Source organism: Triturus cristatus, chromosome 2_1 (assembly GCF_964204655.1).
Source record: "Triturus cristatus chromosome 2_1, aTriCri1.1, whole genome shotgun sequence".
Lineage (NCBI taxonomy): Eukaryota > Metazoa > Chordata > Amphibia > Caudata > Salamandridae > Triturus > Triturus cristatus.
The window spans coordinates 1073346610-1073368920 of record NC_140581.1 but is presented as its reverse complement, the minus strand read 5'-3'; the positions used below and the strand labels follow the sequence as shown (position 1 = coordinate 1073368920).

The window sequence follows — 22311 nt, the reverse complement described above, 5'->3', positions numbered from 1 at the left end:
TCTATAAAACCAATAGACACAAAAACTACAAAAAAAAACACTGAATAGCCTTTTTTTAAAATATGTGAAGGTTGTCACTTAAACCGAGAATATCAACTGCATAACAACACTAGTATATTAATTATGAGGTTTATGAAAATGCTAAAAATATATAATTAAAATAAATGTTATGAATGGAAGGGGATTAGCAAGAGTTCACAAAGAGAATCAGAAAGGTGGAAGGCAGAGAGATTTAACTATAGGACTGAACAAGAAGTCGTGGGAACACAAGTTTACAGTTCTCCAATGAACAGTGATAGCTAGTTTTCTTCTCAAAAACATTACTATTCAGCATTGCAAGTGCTTTGTTAAGAGGCTAGATAGTGTCCTCGGTGTTACAGGGCATCAATATACAGAATTCACTAAATAGTACAGAAGATAACGCAACCAGCAGGACATACATTTTAACAAACGCTCTTTGAAACATCCTCTGGCATTCAGCATAAAAGAAATAAATCATAAGCGAGACACTTCCGTTAGTACAAATATAATTTTAACCCAATGATTTCAAAATTTGGCAGTGCAGTCATGTTGCTTAAGCAAACAGTTTTGTGTAAGTATTTTTGTGTGAAAAAAAGAATGACCGCTTGATTTCGTATGTACAAAAGTAAATAAACAATTTCGTTTTTCCAGCTCAACAACTATTATAAGAAAGGCTTTGCCCACAGAGTATAAAAATAATTTTATCTAACAGACACCACATTATGCTTCACGCATGGATTGCCACTTTGGTCTGATCAAGATAACGCTCTTGTTTTGGGGTCAGACACTATTAGATCAAAAGATGAAAGCAAATTACAGTCAGATCATCAAATTCAGGTTTCACTCTTTTTTTTTTTCAGAGACCCTTTTATAGGAACATATTTTCAAAATGATATCCCAATATTTCTGGGGACTGGAATTATAATTGTGTGGTTGTGATTTTTTTTACTGCATGTGCATGACACCGGCAATCTCTTACTAAGGACTCTGAGGTTGTGTTTTTTTAATCTATAAAAAGGTACTCTAAACATCCAAAGTTCGCAGTAAGAGCTTAAAATTAAAGAAAAAATGCCCTTGGTACAAAAAAATACCTCTTCTAAAAAAACACAGAAACTGGAATTCTTGACTATGTTACAAAAAGTAGAACATAAAATCAATTGAATATATTTATGTGACCCCCATCTTTAAAACAACAATTCAAGCATGGAGAGGCCCTAGATGCTTTAGCGGGAAAAAGCAAAGATTAAGTATACAGAGATCTGCCTAAAAGATGTGAACACCAGTAAAACACCATAAGTAAACTTCACCAGAATCCTCTACTTTAAACCAAGTTAGCTCCCAGAGTTTGCAGCATGACAGCTAGTTTATAAAACACCAACAATAATTCAGATGGTCCACAATATGACTAACAGATAGGTCTTAAAAAGAGTGCCACACACACTTCACATCATCAAATATGAAATTTGGAAAGAAGAATTCCATGTGAAAACAAACGAGACTGCTTGCTACACTTCCTTCTTCTTTAGTATCAGCGGTCCCACGTTGTCCCCTGTGGATTCATTGTGCTTGTTGTGTGACCCATCACAGACAGGGAACTGCAAAAGAAAAGAAAAAGGGCTTGAAAGACAACACAGTTGTATTTTTTATTCTACCTGGTTCACCCTATGATCTGAGAAGAGATCATATTTAGCACATTTACCCTTAAAATATCTCCCAGTCATCAATACATTTACCTCAATGATCTTGAAAATATTCAATGGATCCTTGTATTTATGGACATACAGATGGTTAGTAAGCAAAGGACAAAAGAACGACAAGGGAAGGAGTCCTCGTTCCTGGCATATTTAGGTCAGCACCTGCCTACAAAACATTAATTTCTGGTGTGCTGAAAACAGTCACCGGCAATTATTTTTATAAGCACTATTTGTGCTAAGCCCATATGCAATTGTGACTGTTTTCTTCTTTTAACATGGAGTCAGGGAGGACCGATCTGTCAGTTTGGTTATTCTGTACTCTGGTGGCAATGTGTGAATGTTTGCTTTTAGAACACTTACTTCAAATAACATGTTTTATTCGCCCACATTTATTTTCACTTGTATGACAAAGTGATTTTCTGCACTCTGCATCCAACAAGGAGATTAGTGTCCACCACTATCAAAGGGTCAAATTTTCATAAACAGATTCTAGATTGGCAGTGGCTCATGGTAAAGACAAGATCAACTGCCTAGATAATCATAATATAGTTGGTGTCCATTACTGAAAAGTGTCTGAATGATCACTCTGGATCAAGTATTGCGTTGGTGATTCCAAACAAATACGCTCATTGTAATAAAATATAACTGCAGGTACCAGAAAACTACACTATGAAGGCTTAGAGTTCACAGTAGGTAAATTCAATATTTGATACTAGTGCAGTAAGTCTTGCTGTAATTATTAGACCATCCAAATTGAAAAAAGAAATTTCAGAGGAGGAGCTTTCATATTCGACCGGTTTGTCATGGATACCAGCTAAAACAATATATTTACAGAAACGTATAACCTCCAGGTCCATGAACAAAGAAGACTCTTTGATCCAGTCCCTCAGTGGCTATCTTGAAGCCTTGGACAACAAGCAACCGGTCATTTAAAACAAAAATTGCATTTGATGCAGTAGTTCTTGGTTAACATCTATACATCTGTGCTCAACTGTAATGACCATGCAAAAGTGACTCTAAATTATCTTCTTAGAATAATTATATTTCAATATTTCATCATAATCAGCGTAAATCACTGGAGAAGCAGTATGAGATTATAGGGCTTCATCCGGTAGGTGCAACATGAACAGCGTGTAGATATCATACATCATAAGGTACATTTGAGATGGGAGAAGGCTTCATACAACTATTATGACATTAAAAGTGCATAGATATTGTACATCATAAGGCACATTTGAGCAGAGAGGTCAATCTGGCATCAGTGATACAAGCGTGTCTTCCGCAGCAGATGATAATTGTTCTTTGGTGATGACTAAACAACATAACTTGGGGAAGAGAGAGAACGGAGAGGAATTTTAAAATTTATTCTATTTATTTAATGCAATTTTATATAGCGCGAACATTACCCGAAGGTGTCCGAGCACTTTACAAAAGAACCAGTTGCGTTACATAAGGACTTTGAAGCGAAAGCAGGGAAAAAATTGCAAATGTACAAGTTGTAAAGTCACTCAAGGAAGAGATACAAACAGATAATCTCTAAAATCACATAGGAGTGGTAGTAAGTACAAAGGTCTACTACTTATTCTAGTGGTTGGAGTTATATATACAAGTGGAGTGAAAGGAGGGAAAAATTGCAAATGCACAAGCTGTAAAGTCACTCAAGGAAGAGATACACACAGATAAACCCTAAAATCACATAGGAATGGTAGTACGTACAAAGGTCTACTACATATACTAATGGTTAGAGATAAATATATATACAAATTGCAAATTCACTCAGGATTACATTTTAACAGCGATTAGGCTTGGACAATTATATATTACATATTTACAGAGCAGGAAATTCTTGCCATCGTTCAGCCAGGTGTTCAGGTGGTGTTGCACTCAAGGGTGGTTCTTGGGTGACCGAAAGTCTTGGGTCCAGAAACAGGAGGGGGGAGATTATGAGGATGGCATGATAGGAAAGGGTATGTAGCTTGGCTGCCATCTTACAGTGGCTTTGCTCCTGCATGTTGCTCCTCTTCTATACTGCGGGCGTCAAGTCGGGGTCAGGCAAGTCTGGTCTTGGGCGCCATGTTGAAGTCAGACAGGGCTTATCTAGATTACTATACGCAGTCTTCCTCTTCTGGGAGAACCTACCACACAGGGATCACACTACACCTTTCTCTTCCTAGACAGTCACTTTTCTTGCAGGGTTTGCGGGCTCCTTCCCTCCCTCAGCAGGCAGGTTGGCTTCAAGGTGTGTCAGAACAGGTGAACAGCTCTCACAGCAAGGGGTAGATTCGGGTGATATCCCCTCACCTTTGGGAAGCTGGCTATTAGGCAGACAATAGCTTTGGTTGCACAGCAGAGCACTCTCTTCCTTGGTCATAGAGAACTTTAAACTGGAACAACAAGTGGTTCAGTGGGTCACACATTGATAATGTAAAAGCAGACAGGAGACACAGATCCACGATGTGCATTTTCAGAACAGGTCTGAAGTGGTTCTCATTTCAAGTGTCTTTTTGAGGCTGCACTCAAGACACAGCACCCACAACAGAGGCACAATGAGGTGTGAGTTTTCTGCTGTCATCAGCCAAACTGAATAGTGTGATCAGAGAAAGGAAAAAGACTGAACTTCACATATGGGGTCTCCTTAACCTTGTACAACAGAGTCTGTAATCCCACCATCTGTCAAACGGCAGTGCTCAGCAAGTCTCTTTGCTCTGCAAATGGCTAAAAGAATTTCTAAAGAAGTCAAGTTGCCTCTTCTCTGACTTGGTTCACAGGACCGATATATATATATATACACACATCTCTCTCTCTCAACGGTCGCAAGCACACATACACTAGGATGTTGGTGCTAGTATATTGGTAAGTGCACAGAAGCAGAACTTAAGAAGATTGTACCATTAAGCGTCCACTCCGTTACACAAATAAAAAAGATCTGGTTGCGGATTCACAAAACATGGTACACTGCTAAAAAAGCATACTAGAAACACGCTGTTAGTCAGGGAAGGGGGCCACTACTGTATACCATGTAAGGAATATTCCAGTCCCGACTGAGGGTCTTTCACTTCTGGTGTCCAGGACCTCTGTGCCACTAACCATCAAACCGGGGACCAAATATACATTTTAGAATTTGACTCTCAGAATAAAGAGGTAGAGCGGTACAAGGCGGAATGGGAGGGGATGTGGAACTCTGAACTCAGCAATGCACAAAAACAACAATTAATAAATAAATGTTAGCCAATCTTTTTTGAAGAGAAATGTACTTTAATACACACATCGCTAAACAGTATGCACCACAAATTACAAACATTTACAAGATTTTAATTTAATCAGAAATAAAGGACCCCTGCATCAATAGGATACAGGGGGAGTTGCGACTCAAAATCAAGTGGCTGTCGTTCTGAATTTGACAGAGGTGTAGCCACCTAACGACTATATATACACACACACACACACACACACACACACACACACACACACACACACACACACAAGTCATATCGGTAGCCACCTAATGAATACATATGGTCCAAAAGCATTCAAGGATATATGAAAATAAATGTTAGGTCATTGAGGAATACATATGACCAATATCTATAGAATGGGAAAAATGTGACAATATTATTTCTGTACTACAGGTGGAAGTGTTTTTATTGAATGTAAGGCTGTAGTGAATGAGAGTGACTTTTTGATTGTGGTAAATGATTGATTGTGCATGTGTTGGAATGTTTTTAGAGCAATTTTGCTAATGGTATGTGATTTGCAGGTATTTGTATATCACGGTTTGGCATGAATTCTGTGATATATTGTACAATATTCTGATTAAGATGTGCAATTGACATGATGTAATTAACCTAAGTTGAACAAAAATCTTATACAAAATGAATTTGAAAAAAATATGTAATAAAATGCATGCATACAAATGGAGTCTTCTGAGCTTTTAAAAATATTTTGATTCGAAGATTGAAGTAGATAAAGGGAAGATGCGGGTGTTTTCTTTAATAAAACAATCTATTTATCAATGGAATGCCTGTACTGGAGATTAACGTGGGTGCAGTCAAAGCCCTATTTTAGAACTGTCTCTTAAAACTTTTTTAGGTCTTGCCTGACGTTAGCAGCGTGCATGCGCTGCTCTCGCCATGCGAGGGCTTCTTGGAATCAATACGGTTCCAGAAGTCATGTGTCCGCTCGGCCTGCAATTGTCATTGGCGTGCGTCGGTTTACGTCACTAATTATGCTGAACATGCTTCCTTGATTGCACTGGAGGGTTTTTAGTCCCTCCTGGTTGCCACCCTGTCCGCTTTAGGCCACGCCCACCGGGATTGGATGTTTTACTGGCGGCGTGAGACGGCGGTGGCTTTAATATTTACTAGTGGTACTTTTTTTTTACTATTCCATGCGTCTGCGTGTGGGGTGCATTTACCACTATTGAGTAATGTTTAACTGAATGTTTTGCTATAACCTGCTCCAAGCGCGAACAGTTGTCCGAGTTGCCTTTGCTCCCGCCCCCTCTGTCGGACCCTCCTCCTCTCCCTTTCCTGGGGGGTGCATGATAAGAACACTTCAGAAAACTCAAAAGGCTTCTAGAAGCTTGCACCATCTACCGTTGCACTCCCCTCCCCCGTCAAATTACTGCTGGGTCGCCTTACAGGGCTCCAGCTAAAAGCAGCTCCATGCAGGTTTAATTTATGCACTTTTTGATTTTAATTGTGGCTGGGTAGTCAGTAATAAAGTGCACGTAGGCAGCGAATGCGCTTGCGGAGCTTGATTTTAATATGTGCATATCATCGATTTTGTTTTTATTGCCTGGGCAGCAGACATGGGAGGTGTGAGATGCTTCTGCTCCCCCAGCCCTTCCAATCCCAACTCTCCCCCCTTCCCCACCACACAATTCAGCAGCGCACCACTCCTCTACAGAAGACCAGCACCATGCGACACCCCGAGCAGTGCATGCCCAAAGCACCGAGCAAGATATTTTTTTGTCACGAAATGCTGTTCGCCCCAGTACACTCCATTTTAGTAGGAGGAAATACCCCAGAAACGCGCATGCAAACAGTAACAGAAAGTTGACGAAATGCAGCTCTTTTTGCCCCCTCCACCATGTGAGCTCTACCACATAGCGTAGCTGAAGAGCCAACTCCCCCACTGTATCAGGGCCGTACCTACAGCCATGTGCTATCAATGTGCATTTCCACATCACGGGACTGCACCGTCCCATCTGCCTGCATCTTAACGCTCATGGTTGTAATTTTCTTTGTCTGGCATACATTTCTTTCGTTATTTCTTATGATCCCTGCCAATGGTTAATTGCAAACTGAAACACAAAGGATAGAGTCCTCACAACCGGTACTCTGGTCTGATCATTTTCTGGTTTCTTTTTCGGTACCTGTCGCAGCTCTCACCCGGGTGAGAGTATCTATACAGACCTCGCGATCCTCGCGCCCTTTCCATCTTCTTTCGGCTGAGATGCTATCTGAGGCTCTTAATATCTTTCCTTGTCCTCTTCTGGGTACGTTGGAGGAGAATCTTAATCTCTTTCAGAGTTGGCTGACAGCAAGACTTCAGACCCTAGTTCCCGAAAAGAAGCAGAAAAGTGGCGAGCGCAGAGTGTCTGCCCCGTGGTTCACCCCCCAGTTAAGGGAGCAGCGTCAGGGCTGTAAAAGGGCAGAGAGAGTCTGGCGACGGGCCTATGACCTGACTGAGAAAGTAAAATTTCGAGGATTAACTAAAGCCTATCATCAGTCAATTTGGAAGGAAAAAAAATCATACTTTGAGCGTCGAATTGATGAGGCTGAAAATGGCTGTAAGGAAATCTTTAAAGTCGTTTTGGATTTTATGTCCCCTGCAGTTTGCACTCCATCTCATATTCATTCTGAAGAATGGTTAAAACAGCTTGCAACTTTTTTTACGACCAAAATTACAACTATTCAAGCCTCTCTTCTCGACCCTAGCTCACTCGTGGCCGCAGGTCTCCCGTCTCCCCCTGTTTTTAGGGAGAGTTTAGGCCCTTCTCTCTCACTTTTTCCTCATCTTTGTCTTGACACCTCCCTGGAGCTTCTGTCTGGTTTGAAATCTGGTTCTCCACTTGACCCGTGCCCAGCTAAACATCTGGGGAGGGTAGAACCTGCTTTAAATGCTTTACTGAATCCACTCTTGAATTCTTCATTGATTACAGGAGTGGTCCCACAAGCATGGAAACATGCCTTGATCCTGCCATTGATCAAGAAGCCTACCTTGGACCCCCTCATCCATGCCAACTATAGACCTATCTCCCTTCTCCCTGCTCTGGCAAAGGTGGCCGAGAAATTTGTCCATCGGACGATTTCTAATTTCATTGAGGAACACGACCTGTTGCACGATACGCAATCTGGGTTTCGTGCAAACTTCAGCACAGAGTCGGCCCTCTTAGAGGTCACGGATGCCATCAGGGAAGTACTCGATTCTGGAGGAAGGGCTATGCTGGTAATGTTAGATCTATCGGCGGCATTCGACACCGTCCCCCATGATCGCCTCCTTAAAAGACTCTGGGAGTGCGGCATTCAGGGAACGGTGTGGAGTTGGCTTAAATCTTTTCTAGCCGGCCGCCGACAAACGATCTGGGCGCCCCCTTTTTCCGTGGAAATGTCTCCATTAGAGGTAGGGGTACCGGAGGGTTCCATCCTTAGCCCCACGCTATTTAATATCTTTATGGCTCCTCTGGCGGCAGTCGCGGAATCTTTTGGCGCCCAGGTCATATCTTACGCCGATGATACCCAGCTCCTGTTCACCTGTGACAGGGGCGGTACTTTCGATGGCGTACAGATCAAGGACTGTTTGGGGGCGGTTTTCGAGTGGTTCAGGTGTAATGGGCTAAAGTGCAATCCCGACAAGTCGGAGCTGCTCTTTTTTGGTTGCACCTGTGAACCAGATTGGAAAGCCTGGTGGCCTCAAGATTTATTTCCACCTGACAGTGTGTCACTTAAAGCAAAAAACCTGGGAGTAATTGTGGACAGTGAACTGTCTTTTGGGCCACATATCTCGTGTCTCTCAGGTAAATGCTTCGGCATTTTACGTATGCTGAGAAAGTTCCTTCCTCTTTTGTCTGTTCAATATAGGAAGACTATTGTTCAGGCTTTGATTGGATCGCGACTGGACTACGCAAACGCCCTTTTTCTGGGCCTTCCAAAATATCTTTTGACCCGTCTGCAAGTGGTCCAGAATTCGGCAGCCCGTGCTATTTACGGGCTCCCAAGGAGAGCCGGTGCTACGGCTCTTTTGAGAGACTTACACTGGCTGCCGATCACTAAAAGAATTCTTTTTAAGTGCCTGACTTTTGCCTTTAAGGCTCCACACGGCTCTTGCCCCAAGTACATAAGGAAACGTCTATCCCGATATGTACCAGGCAGGGCCCTGAGATCATCTTTGCTATCCAAAATGACAGTCCCGGTCATTAAGCGTGTAAGGATGGGTGGCCGATCCTTCCGCTACCTAGTCCCGAAGGAGTGGAATGAACTACCACTCTCTCTCAAACAGGCCCCGAGTCTCCTTGCCTTTAGAAAGGAGCTTAAAACGTGGCTCTTTACTAATTAAGTACTTCTAGATAACCTGAGTCTCTTTTCTATTTTTCTTTTGCAGTCGCTATGTGTTGTTTCTATCTGTTATTGTTCTTCAGCAAAGCGCCGGGACGCTCATGGGAGTAGCCGTGCGCTATAGAAGAAATAAATTAACATAACATAACATAACATAACATTTCATGTCTGCAGGGGAGGGTAAAAAATATACATCTATTCTGTGCACCATAATAAGTGAAACCAACAAACTGATCATTAAGTACTCTCCCAGCCCCCTCTAAACACTACAAGTCCCGAGGCTTACAAGCCATTAACATTCAAGCTCTACAGGCTGCATGTCAGGAAACTCGCCTTGGTGCGTGCACAAAACAAAAGAAAATACATTACAACTGCATATACTTTATTACACTTGGCAATTATTTGTTAGGGCGCCTTAACAAATATGCTATCATGACGGTAGACAGCTTTTGTCTGCGTGTGTTTTATGTTGTGGAGTTACTTTGTGTCGATTGTGTTCTACGCATAGTGTAACCGTGCTTAAAATACTCAGTAATAAAATATAACCTGGCGTGAATAGCTATGCACAGTAGTGCAAAATTAAAGCACTTGTGACCACTTTGACGCAAACTTCTCAACCATTACATATGCTCACATCACTCTATACAAAACATTCCTGAAAACAATTGGCAGAGCAGAACAGAGCCGGTCTAAGGTATCCTTAAGTTAAAAGGTGGATATTAACAGGGCATGCTTAAGAGGAGTCTAAAATACACCTCACTGTCTCCCCAATGTTTGGATAAGGTATTGGGCTCTTGAACTTTCGCTTTATAAGCCTCCTGCCCAATTGATCTGCTTTTAACTCTACATTTCGGATCCCATGTGCCTATCGTGCACCATTCAAGGTTTAATAAGCAGATGGCCATCTTTAAAGTGCCTGTAAAACTGCACAAGGGGGTGTGCTCTGCTGACCCTCCTGTACACCCCATCAAAAGAAACAGATGCAGCTGGCCCCCTTGTTACAGCGTGTGCATAATGCGCACTGCTCCGTTTCAAGTGCACTGCATGAGTGCCCGGCAGTCAGCTGATGGAAACACTAACATGAGATCAAAATATCTCAATTACTTTTTGTATGGTTCAAGAAAAAATGCCGATTTATTTTATTATTAGAAAGTGTTTGTCTGTAGGAGCTAGTCGTGCAGTAAAGACAAACATTAATCTTTTAATCTTAGTTGCAAGGGATCGTAGGTCAATATGAAGGGTTTTTTGGTAAGCACATTGGCGCCCCATGCTAGACTTGCCGATGCTGTAAATGCTGTTGATATCACTGCAACTTGAATGAGCACAGTTTGGGTTGGATTTGCCCGAGCACAGTCGTCTGTTAAGGTGGAGCTCGCTCCTTCCCAGTTCACCCGTCATCAAAAAGAGACAGAGCTCATCCTGGACTGTGCGATTTGTATTCTCCATAGCTGCCAAAGTTTCAGATTGTTTATGCGTGACATTTTCATAATCGGTGTAATTATGAGTGACAATACAACGACTGAGTGACACTTTCTTTCAAGCAAAATCAAGCAATGAAGACGAGGAAAACATAATCCCTTCAGCAGAGTGAGTATGAGGCACACATAGCTCACAGCCAGGCTGTATTACTTCAAAAAGACTTTAGCTTGCTCAACCCTGTAAAAATCATTAGCTGAGCGGTCCGCCCCGGTCTGGCGCGTTGTTGGACTCGGCCCTTTTTGCAGGGTCATCCCTGAACTTTTTGCCTTCCTCCTCTATTTTTTTCTGACCTGTTGTTGGCTGTTTTATGACTCTGGGCACTTTACCACTGCTGATCAGTGCTAAAGTGCATATGCTCTCCCTATTGTAAATTGATGTATGAATTGGTGATCCCATAATTGACTGATTTGGTTTACTTGTCAGACCCTAGTACAGTGCACTGAGTGTGCCCAGGGATTGTAAATCTAAATGCTGCTGGTGGGCCTGCAGCACTGGTTGTGCCACCCACAGAAGCAGCCTTGTAAAGTGTGTCTAATGCCTGCCATTGCAGAGCCTGCGTGCAGTCTGGTACTGTCATGCTGACTGGGCAAGTGCACCCACTTGCCAGTCCCTAAACCTTCCCTTTTCTTCATATCAGACACCCCTATGGTAGGCCCATGGGCAGGCGTGCATTGTAAGTATAAAGTAGGACATGCCCTGATGTGTGTGGCATGTCCTGATAGTGAATTACAGCCATTTACGTTTTTCACTATTGCAAGGCTACCTGTTCTCCCTAGGCCGGAATGGGCAGTTTGGTTATTACATCCTAAACTGACTCAGGGAACATGGTAGAAATTCGAATTTAGTATGCCTGAACTCAGAATGATAAAATACATCTTTTAGTGAAGTTGGTTTTAACATTCTGTGTTTGAAAATACCACTTTTAGAAAGTAGGTATTTTCTTGTCTGACTATTCAAACCTGCCTCTGCTAGGCTGTGTATTCCCTGTCTGGGGTTTGAGTGACAGGGCTGGGGAATTCCAAGAGACAGGGTGAGTCCGCCCAGTAGTGAATAGAGAGATCTGCATCTAGATGGGAGGGAGGAGTTGCACCTGGGACATGAATAGGACTGTGCCTGCCCCCCACAGTGCTGGCTCCACCCCCTGTGGTGCATCTGATGTCTCTGCCCTGCACTGTGAAAGGAGAGAAGGAATCATGTCAACAAAGTGCTCCAGGGCTGTGCTTTCCCTCCACAATGCTGGCTCCACCTCCTGTGGGGCGTCTGATGTTTCTGCCCTGCACTGTGAAAGGAAAGAAGGAGTCATGTAAACAGAGTGCTCCAGAACTGGTTTGGACTGGGCAAAGGCCCCTCTGCCCTCAGAGGACAAATGATTTGGGGGTATAAATATTGGGAACCTGATCCCAAGAAATTAGATCACTTTTGGAACAAGAAGAAACCTTTACTGAGGAGCGGAACCTGAAGAAACGGAGGAGAGACTATCCCTAAGCTGAAGTGCTGCTTGGGGGATTGGCCTGCAGTGGTTTGCCTGACTGCCAAAAGAAGGAGAAGAGACTTTGTGTGCTTATTTCAACTTGTAAGGATCTCCAAGGGCTTGGAACAGAGCTTGCCACCTGCAAAGTCTCAGGGACAACAGACTTCAACCCCCAGCTCCCCAGAGTTCCTTGGAAGTGCCTGCTGCTGTTTTGGGCCTTCTGAGGGACTGCGTGTCGCAAGGAGCTGGAAGCGCGACTCAACGAAGCCGAAGCATGTCGCCGCCGCTGCTGCTGCCGTCGCACTTCTGAACAAGGGTGTCGCCACTGGAGTTGTCGCACTGCACCGCATAGAGAGAAGCGTCTCGCAGCGAAGAGAAAGCGTGTCGCCGTCGCTGCTGCCTGCCGTCGCACTTCTGAACAAGGGCGTTGCCGCTGGAGTTGTCGCACTGCACCGAGAGAAGAGTCTCGCAATGAGAAAGAAGCGTGTCGCCATCGCTGCCGTCGCACTTCTGAACAAGAGTGTCGCCGCTGGAACTGTCGCATTGCACCGCATCGGAGAAAGCGCCTCGCATCCCCGAGAAGCGCGCCGCCGTCGGAGCTGCTGCCGTCGCATTTCTGAACAAGGATGTCGCCGCTGTAGTTGTCGCATCGTGAGGAAGCTTCACGCATCGTGGGAGAAGAGTGTCGCAGTTGGAGCTGTTGCCGTCGCACTTCTGAACAAGGGTGTCGCCGCTGCAGTCCATGCATCGAACCGAGAACTTCTCGCATCCCCGGAGAAGCGTGCCACATCTGGAAGATCTTCACGTCTTTATTTCTTTGCACCAGAACTTTGCCTCATTTCCATCGCTGAGACATTGCTTGTTGTGGAAGCGCAACGCATCGTAAGGTACATTGACGCAAAGTGTTGCATCTTAAGAACTGAACTGAACTTAGCTAAAAACTACCATCTTAAAGTAATAGTATTGTGTATTTTTGTCGTTTATGGTCTGGTGGTAAATCTATATAAAGTATACTTATTTTTTATATAAAACCTGTGTGGTGTCCGTTTGTAGTGTTGTCACTGGATTACTGTATGTGGTCACAAATGCTTTAAACACTGCCTCTGAGATAAGCCTGTCTGCTTGTGCCAAGCTACCAAGGGGGTGAGCAGGGGTTATTGTAGGAGTGTACCCCCTTACCCTGACTAGAGGCAAGGGTCCCTATTTGTCACAAGTACCTACCTGTGCCAACTAGAGACCCCCAAATCTAACACGCGTTGTCTGCTACCTGCCCATCCCCGCTGCTGGCACCAGATTACACCAGCATGCCACAGACCTACACTACAGGCTCTGCTTACTTGGTGACCTATGCGCTCTGGTCCATGTACTATGCAGGAGGGGCTTTAGTGAAACACCCTTTGTCTGATGCGTGGTACTTGGCAGGGCATGTAACACGAGAATTTACACCCCACCACTTTCATGTCAGTTTTATTTTTTTACTGGAAAGCAAATCAATGTTCCTTTTCTGCAATGCCTCCATAGACAGTGCATTAGTGACTGGGATTCCCTGTGAAGACCGTACAGTGCATCCTCAAGGGCAGGTAAGTGAACAAGTACTAACATGTAACACAGAATGAAAACGACGATAGCCAAAGTAACATGTGTTTATTTGTTTACATAACACGAAAAAGCGTTACTAATATTGCCTCTAAGCATTTTCAGAAAGAGATCAGGGGTGTGAGCGGGTTAAAGTTGCTCTAAAGTTTGATGTTGGCTGACGGGGTTACATTTTGCCAGATATTGCATTTTACTTGTGTAGTATATGTATCGAGTCACCAAAAATCATTATTATGACAGTGGCTAGTTTTGGTGCACAAGGCATTTGAAGCCTGTGGGAAAAAGTAAGGATGCTTCATTTGATTCCGGCATTGAGGATCGTTTGTTTGGGCATTCACTACTTGTCTGTTGGGCCTGGGGTAGCTGAGCTACAATGCTATGGAGTTCCCCATGTCCAGACTTGGCTGCCTGAAAAGGCAGGTTATTTGATTTGTCCTGAATAAGCCAGGTCATTGTGGGGGGGGGGGGGTTAGAAAAATGCACAGATTTGTTTACTCTGGTAAAACACACCTGAAAACAGGTGAGGCCACTTTTGTACTACATATATATTATATATATATTCACTGAGAAAACCATAGATTTCAGGGGCGTTATAGTTAGCTGGTCATTTCCCTCGTACAAAACCCTAGAAATTCCCTCGTTATAGTTAGTTCAGCTAAACTTGCGCCCCCGCAATGCACTGCTAATGACGTCACATATTACATCACTCATGACATGGTCAGTGACATCACTCATGACATCACTGATGACATCACTGATAACATCATCCAGTGAATGTGTGTTTTTCTAAAAATTAAATATGTTTTATATATGTATATCTCAAGGTCGATGGAAGAATAAATGGGTATATAAGTGTCTAAATGGATGATTTGTTTTTGGAAAATTGATTGTATAACTGACCGATTAAGTGTATCTTAGTGAATACATGGCTTAGTGAGTACTGTTTCAACATGTAAATATCTGTATCAGTCTCTCACTTTGTGTACAAGTGGCTGCATGGGTTGGTGAGTAGCTACATGAGTGTCTATATAGGTCAGTGGTTCCCAAACTTTTCACTCCTAAAGACCCCCATTGAGTCACTACTGGCAGCCGGGGACCCCCAGGCAATTTGTATGATTTAAATGTCAAACATTAAAACTGGAATTCGAAGAAAATAAAAACACACACGTATGCACATCAACCAAAGACTAGACTTAAATTACTAAAGATTTTAGTATTTTTATATTAAAATATTTGCAAAAATAGAAATATCCTAATGGGAAGGTTGGTGCTGCATCTCGCGACTAACTTTTCATTGTTTGGTTTTATTTCACAGCCTGAGTCTCCTGCTCCTGCCAAGGCTGGACTGGAAACTTAAAGCTGCTCTGGCAAATGTTGTCAGACTAGTCCCTATACAGTGCACACCAAGTGCAGCGAGTGAGTCTGACCACTACAAAGGGGGCATTGGGGGCCTCTCTCCCAAGAAAACTTGGGGGAAAATGGTGCATTTTTCAACACATTTGTCATTATATATTGAATTGAAATAATGACCTTACTATGCACCAGCATACAACAATCTTTTGTCAATCTTCATTGATTCCCTCACAACTACCCTCCAACAGTGCCTCTCATCTCTCCATAGCCCCACTGTCACATGTATTTAATTTGTTTTATAGCACCTCTCATACCACTGTAGGGTGTCAGAGCACTTTACATCACACACATACAGAGACAATGAATCATACGTCTGTAAATCAGTGACTAGAAAATGTTACATAAGGCAAAGGGGACTACAAGGTGTAGTATTCACAAGTCATCCATACTGGTAGGCATTTTTTAAGAGTGCTTGGTCTGGAGAGCACAAACTCAGGATTCAGAACATAACACAGGGGTTAGCATTGACTTTACTAATATGGATTTATTTCTACCCAAACAAACCATTTAGCAGCTTCGGGATAATGAAAGACTGGGTAAAAGCATAACTTACTAACTTGTACCATGCAGTTTGCTTGCAGCTCTTTATTGTCAGTTCATAGCTCACTGTGCTAAATGCGATTGGAACTTATGAACTGCATAATAACAAAAGAGTCTCTGTGACAAAAGCAGGAACTGACTGAGCTATGCACAAAACAAAATACTGTTTTTTTTTAAATGCATGGTAGCCATTTTTTGCAGCAAGCATATTAACCATCTGGCCTTCCTAAGATGACTCAAAGCGGTCACTGGACAAACCCCCCATCTCTCTCCAGCACGTACATTAATCATCGGAGTTATTTTGACACTTTTATTGGTGCCCAAAAACTGCTGTTTATACAAGGAACTTTGCATTGCTTTTAAAATTGCTGCCTGCGGACCCCCTGGGAATGTGTCACGGACCCCTGGGGGTCCCCGGACCCCAGTTTGGGAACCACTGATATAGGTTATTAGATGGTTTTTTGAGTAGGAGTATCTGAGTGTCTGTGTGGTTCGGTGGGGGAGCATTACGTAGTGCATACCTGCATGAATGAGTGACTCACTGTTTGTATGTGTTGAAGACAGCATGTGTGCAGGACTGTATGGGTGGATGAGTGTGTGTATGTATGTATGGGTGTGTTAGTGAGTGAATGACTGTCTCAATAGTGTCCTGATGAGTAACTACATATGTTTTAAACTAGTATATGTGACTATTGGTGTATATGTTACAGTCAAAGTGTGAAATCCCGCATTCTATAGAATGCCTAGGTAATGTATAGAATGCCTGAAAATGCCTGAAAATCGAACGTCAAAGTATAAAATGATTGATATTTTATACATTGCCTAGGCATTGTATACTTTGCCGGATTGTCTGCCGGCAAAGTATATGTTAGACCTAATCCCAGAGACAACACAAGTTATCAGCAAGCGAGGGGCAGAGACAGCATAAGTTATCAGCAAGCGAGGGGCAGAGACAGCACAAGTTGCCAGCAAGCGAGGGGCAGAGACAGCACAAGTTGCCAGCAAGCGAGGGGCAGAGAGAGCACAAGTAACCAGGCAAAGAGCAGGTGGTTGCCGTGCGGTGGTGTGGGGAGCGACCTGCCTGCAAGCAGGGTCAGAGGTCGTGTATAGCATCCGGCTGAGGTTCCACAGATGCTCTGTCGTCATCCTTTCCCGTGGTTCTTGTATCACCATGTCGGAAGGGAGTGTAGTGCAAAGACAGGAATCACGCCATGCTGACATGCAACGACGGTTCTGCGATGAATTATCTGAAGTAAGAGCCAATGCTGCTAAAAACGGTGTTTTCCTAACCGAAACCAGTTACCAAAAGTTAGTGGACGATGTGAAAAAGGCTAAGACGACCATTAAGAAGGAACCACGGGACTATTGGCTGGTGAAACACTAGGACGTAATGATGGTCGAGAATACGACTAAGTTTATCTATCCTGTTAAAGAAGGTACGAGTGCTATTGAGTTTTACGTCGCGGACTCCGAGTTATTTGACGTACTCCATAAGGCCCATTTGGCTATTGGTCATGGAGGACGGGACAGGGTGTTGAAAGAACTTTCACCCAAGTATAAGAACATTACCCGTCATGATATTGAGCTGTACATTCACTTTTGTGAGCCTTGCCAGAAGCAAAAAGGTGTTAAAAAAGGTGTTATGGAGTACGTCAAAGGTGTTATGGTCAAGCCAATGGTTTTTTCTGAATTCAACTCCCGTTGTCAGGTCGATCTCATCGATTTTCAGTCCCATCCTGACAGAAAGTACAAGTTTATAATGGTGTACCAAGATCATCTCACTAAGTTTGTAGTTCTCAGGGCTCTGAAATCAAAGAGAGCGGAAGAAGTAGCCTACAAGCTCGTCGACATATTTACGTTGCTTGGTGCTCCAACGATTCTACAGTCCGATAACGGCAGGGAATTTGTAAATAATGTGGTAAGCAGCCTAAAGGAGTATTGGCCCACCTTGAAGATCGTCCATGGTAAGCCGCGCCACTCACAAAGTCAGGGGAGCGTCGAAAGAGCTAATCAGGAAATTGAAAATATGCTTTGTGCTTGGATGCAAGATGAAACAACTAGCTGCTGGAGTCAGGGATTGCGGTTCGTCCAAATTATGAAGAACAGAGCTTTTCATTCTGGGATTAGGAGGTTGCCATACGAAGCTCTGTTCGGCTGCAAAGCTAGAGTAGGTCTCTCGACGTCGTCCCTGCCTGACGACGTTTTACAAGACGTAGAGACTGAGGAAGAGCTCGAAAAAATAACAGAGAGAGTACAAACAACACAACAGCAGGAAGAAAGACGAGATGAATCAATGCAAGAGGCACAGCATCCTGCAGAAGACATACCTGAGAATGCAATCCATGATGGAGGAAACCAAAACAGTGATGAAGCCATGGTTATCGAAGAGCCTTCCATTTCCGTGGTTACCGAAAATCCTTCTTCCGCTATCTGTTGCGTCTGCTTAAAAGAAACCAGCGGTGATCATACATGTCGAAAGTGTGGCCGAAACGTCCATGCCATCTGTGGACATTCTCCTAAAGATGATGACGGCGACGAAGTAGAAGGTTATGGGGTTAGCATTTTGTGCAATGTTTGCTTCAATATTGAGAAATCTATCCAAAGTAAAATGGAATCGAAATCGAACCTGGAGATTCAGGCCAAAAAAATGAAAAGGGATTCTGACAAAAGAATTCCTCCTGTGCCTTTGGGTGCCACTGTGCGAGTTCCAATTCCTGACGTCGACAAAGGGCGGGGTGACTCACGCAATCTCTTGGCAGTTGTTATGAACGTGACGGAAGATGGCTTTTACCGACTTGGAACTGGACAAGGAATCTTGAAGCAACTATACGCCAGATCACAATTCACCGTATGTCCAAAGAACTTAATGAGAATTGAAGACGTTCCTGACCACGAAATACCTCTCCGATCTGCAGCTACTTCTCAGTCCACAGGAAGCGGCCAAGGATTCGTCAGGTGTATGTGCAAGACGAAATGCCAAAATATGAGGTGCCTTTGTGTGAAAAAGAAAATTAAGTGCAATTCAAAATGTCACTCTAGCCTTCCCTGCTGCAACAAGTAGGTCATGCCAGTTCTGCTTTGTGTTTCACCGGTAACAATATTCTGTTCGCATTCTTCTTTAAGTCGTGAAATGTATGTACAAGATCAAAGTGCCAAAATAGAAGGTGTTTTTGTGTGAAGAATAAAAGTGAGTACAATTCCACGTGTTACTCCGGCCTTTCTTAGTGTAACAAGTACTTCAATCTCAGTTCTGCTTTCATTCGTTTTCCGGTAAGAATATCCTGTGCTTTATTTCGTAGTTTTGTTCTTTCAGCTTCAAATGCGTATTAATTAATAAAGGCTTCGCATCTTGTGCCCTTTTAACACTTTGCGTAAATGGTACTGGTCATTCTGTATAATGCCTAGGAATCTCATCTTGTGGCCTTTTAACACTTTGCGTAAATGGTACTGGTCATTCTGTATAATGCCTAGGAATTGTATAGAATGCCTAGGAAAAGTATGTAACATTTTCACCGAAAACTTATATTTCCCAGTTTGCCAAAAACCATCAGGCATTCTATACATTACCTAGGCATTCTATACAATACCGGGATTTCACACTTTGACTGCAACATATATAAGTGAGTATATGTGAGAGTGAGCGATTGGAAGAGTTCCTGCATGCATAAGCATGTGTTTCTATAAGTGATTGTTTAAAAGACTAAGTATGTGTAAGCTTCTGTAGAAGTTAGTATGGTGGTGTGTGTATAACTGTATATGCAAGTAAATGGATGTTTGCTTCTTTATTAGCATGAGTAACTATGTGTGTGAGTAACTCTATGGATGAGTGGCGTTGTGTAACAGGATGTATAGGTGTATGAGTACATATGATTAGTGAGTACATTAATGAGTGACTGTATAGGACTGTTGGTGAATGAGTGGATGTATATGTGGATCTTAGAATTACTGAATAGGTTGTTGTAACTGGTATTGGTATGTCCATTGTTTTGAAAATTTTAGTTTCTATTTTTGAATGTGTGTATCAAAGGTTATATTAGGGTGAGAGGAGGTCTGCCACTCTACCACAAGGATGATGTCATGAGTGATGTCATGAGTGATGTCACGGACCATGTCATGAGTGATGCAATATGTGACGTCATCAGCAGTGCATTGCGGGGGCGCGAGTTGTAGTTAGCTGAACTAACTATAACGGGGGAATTTCTAGGGTTTTGTACGAGGGAAATGTCCAGCTAACTACAACGCCCCTGAAACCTATGGTTTTTTCAGTGAATTTTTAAGGTTTTTTAGATGCCAATTCCTAACTATAACGTGCATGAAACCTATAGTTTTTTCAGTGAATTTCAAAGGTTTTTTAAATGCTAATTCCTATCTATAACTTATCTCTGAAGCTATGATATTTAATAATTTTCATTGGATTTCTAAATTTTTCTATTTCAGTGTCAATTCCTTTAATTTTTATTTTTTAAATATTTTTTTCACCATATTCTTTACTTATTTTTCAATTAATTCTTTTAAAAAGTAAAAAATAATTGTTTTTAATGTATTTTTTTTAAATTGTAAATTATTTTAAAATATTTTTTTTATTTTGACAAATATTTGTTAAACTATATTCTCAATACTTAATTTTTTTATCCTTTTGGGGGGATTCGCGCACCCTATGCGCACCTTTCTCGATCCCTGCGCGTAAGCACCCGCGTACGGTATGCGTTGGGTACATATTTATGTGCGCGATTGCTATGCGACCGGTATGCGACTTCAAGCCTATACGCGACACGTACGAAGCACGTTACGCGACGCTTGCGCGCTTCCGCGATAAGTCATGTGCGTGTATGACGCGGTGGGTGCGCGAATCCCGCGAAATATTTTAAATGTCAAAAACATATGTATTTCATGTGAATATTAATTGAAGACAATCTAAACTACTCATAAAATTAATATATTTTTACTTCTAATCCTATATTTTTTTTAAATGCAATTTCGCGGATTCACGCTCGGTGCGTGCTCACTATGCGCACGGTGCACGGATCCCATATGACCTGAAAAAAGAGATTTGATTGGTTCATTACACTTCCTATTCTAACTATTGAAAGACCCCACCCATTTCAATCATTCTTCTTTGACCTTATTTGGAGGAGCATCTCTCTGCAGAGAAGAACTTTTTTGGGGAGATCCACAGCTGCCATTCATTTCATTCTAAAGAAAATGGCTTCTGGACAGCAAGCACCATCTGATTCAGAACAATCTTCAGATGATGGGTTTCTTCCTGAACCTCCACGCCCTGAACGATACACTTCAGTGGTATGGAAATTTTTTACCTTTCCTGATGGAGAAACAAAAAGAAATGCAACTAAGGTGACGTGCAAAATTTGCCAGAGAGTCCTATCAAGAGGAGATCCAACTAAAAAATACTCTTGCGGGACCGCAATCATGATGAAGCACCTCAGGACTCTCCACCCAGTCAACCTGGCAAGGGAAGAATGCAGAAGAATGCGTCACACACCCTCCGCCAGCAATGGCAAGTACATCTACAGCACCGCCATCTGTTGTTCACCCAGAATTTGGACAACTTAAAATTAGTTGCATAAATGCAACAAACTGCTCTGTTATGGTGAGCAGTCCATTGAGCTTATCTGCAGGGTGCAGAGAAACCATCAGTGTTAATTATTTTTTTTCTTCCTGAAGTTCACTATTTTGTTCATCATGTTCCCTTTTTTTGTTTAAAAAAAAAAACACAAAAAACCCACAAAATCGTTGAAAAAAGCACAAAAAAATATAAAATATAAAAGAAAAAAAGTTCGTCAGAACTAACTTCTCTGTTTAAAATAGAGCTATATTTGTATGTTAGTGTGTGAAAGTTTAGATGAATGTATGAATAGTGAGTTATTGAATGCATTAGTAGCGTATGATGAATGTATAAGTGCAGAACTATAAGGAAGTGCTGCAGCATCACGCAGTAACCTCTTTCACTGCAGTGTGCTGTGGTACTTTCGAAGCACAGGGATGGAACATATGTACATAAATATGTTGCAAGTTCATGCTTCCCTCTGCACGGCTGCTTAAACTGCAGCCTTGTGGTGACACAGGCACCCTTGCACCATGGTGCAAGGATATCTGTGTCGTGTGGAGTTTGTTTTTGTGCAGGAAGACACACCTTCCTGCACAAAAACAATCAGTGAAGGCATTTTTCTCCTTCAATGTATGATGTGCAATGCAGCATATATTGAAAGAGAAAAAACGAGGAGAAATGAAAACAATTCTCCTTGTTGTGCTTTGCTACACCAATTGGAGAATGGTGCAGCTTTCACACACGTCCAGATTTATGATTTCTGATAAATCTGGAGATGTGTTTTGTTCTATGAGTGTTCTGTGCAAACACGCACTACCTAAAGGCCTATTAGCATTAATATATGCATTTCACGATAAACAAGCCAGGTCAACTGCCTTGCTTATAACTTTCTATAGTGTATACATCAGCCCAACAGAATGAGAGACAACTTTATCCAGTAAACTAATCAGGCCTATAGCCTTCATCATTGGC

General features: G+C 42.5%; 1 protein-coding gene across 1 annotated transcript in view; it reads right to left on the bottom strand.

The window, feature by feature from the left end:
* Positions 1-514: 514 nt before the first annotated feature.
* CISD2 (CDGSH iron sulfur domain 2) overlaps positions 515-22311 on the bottom strand; it is a 44286-nt gene continuing 22489 nt past the window's right edge. Inside the window, exon 3 of the mRNA XM_085636156.1 lies at positions 515-1616. Coding sequence (XP_085492282.1) covers positions 1527-1616 — 90 coding nt within the window. The 3' untranslated portion in view covers positions 515-1526. The remainder of the gene's footprint in view (positions 1617-22311) is intronic.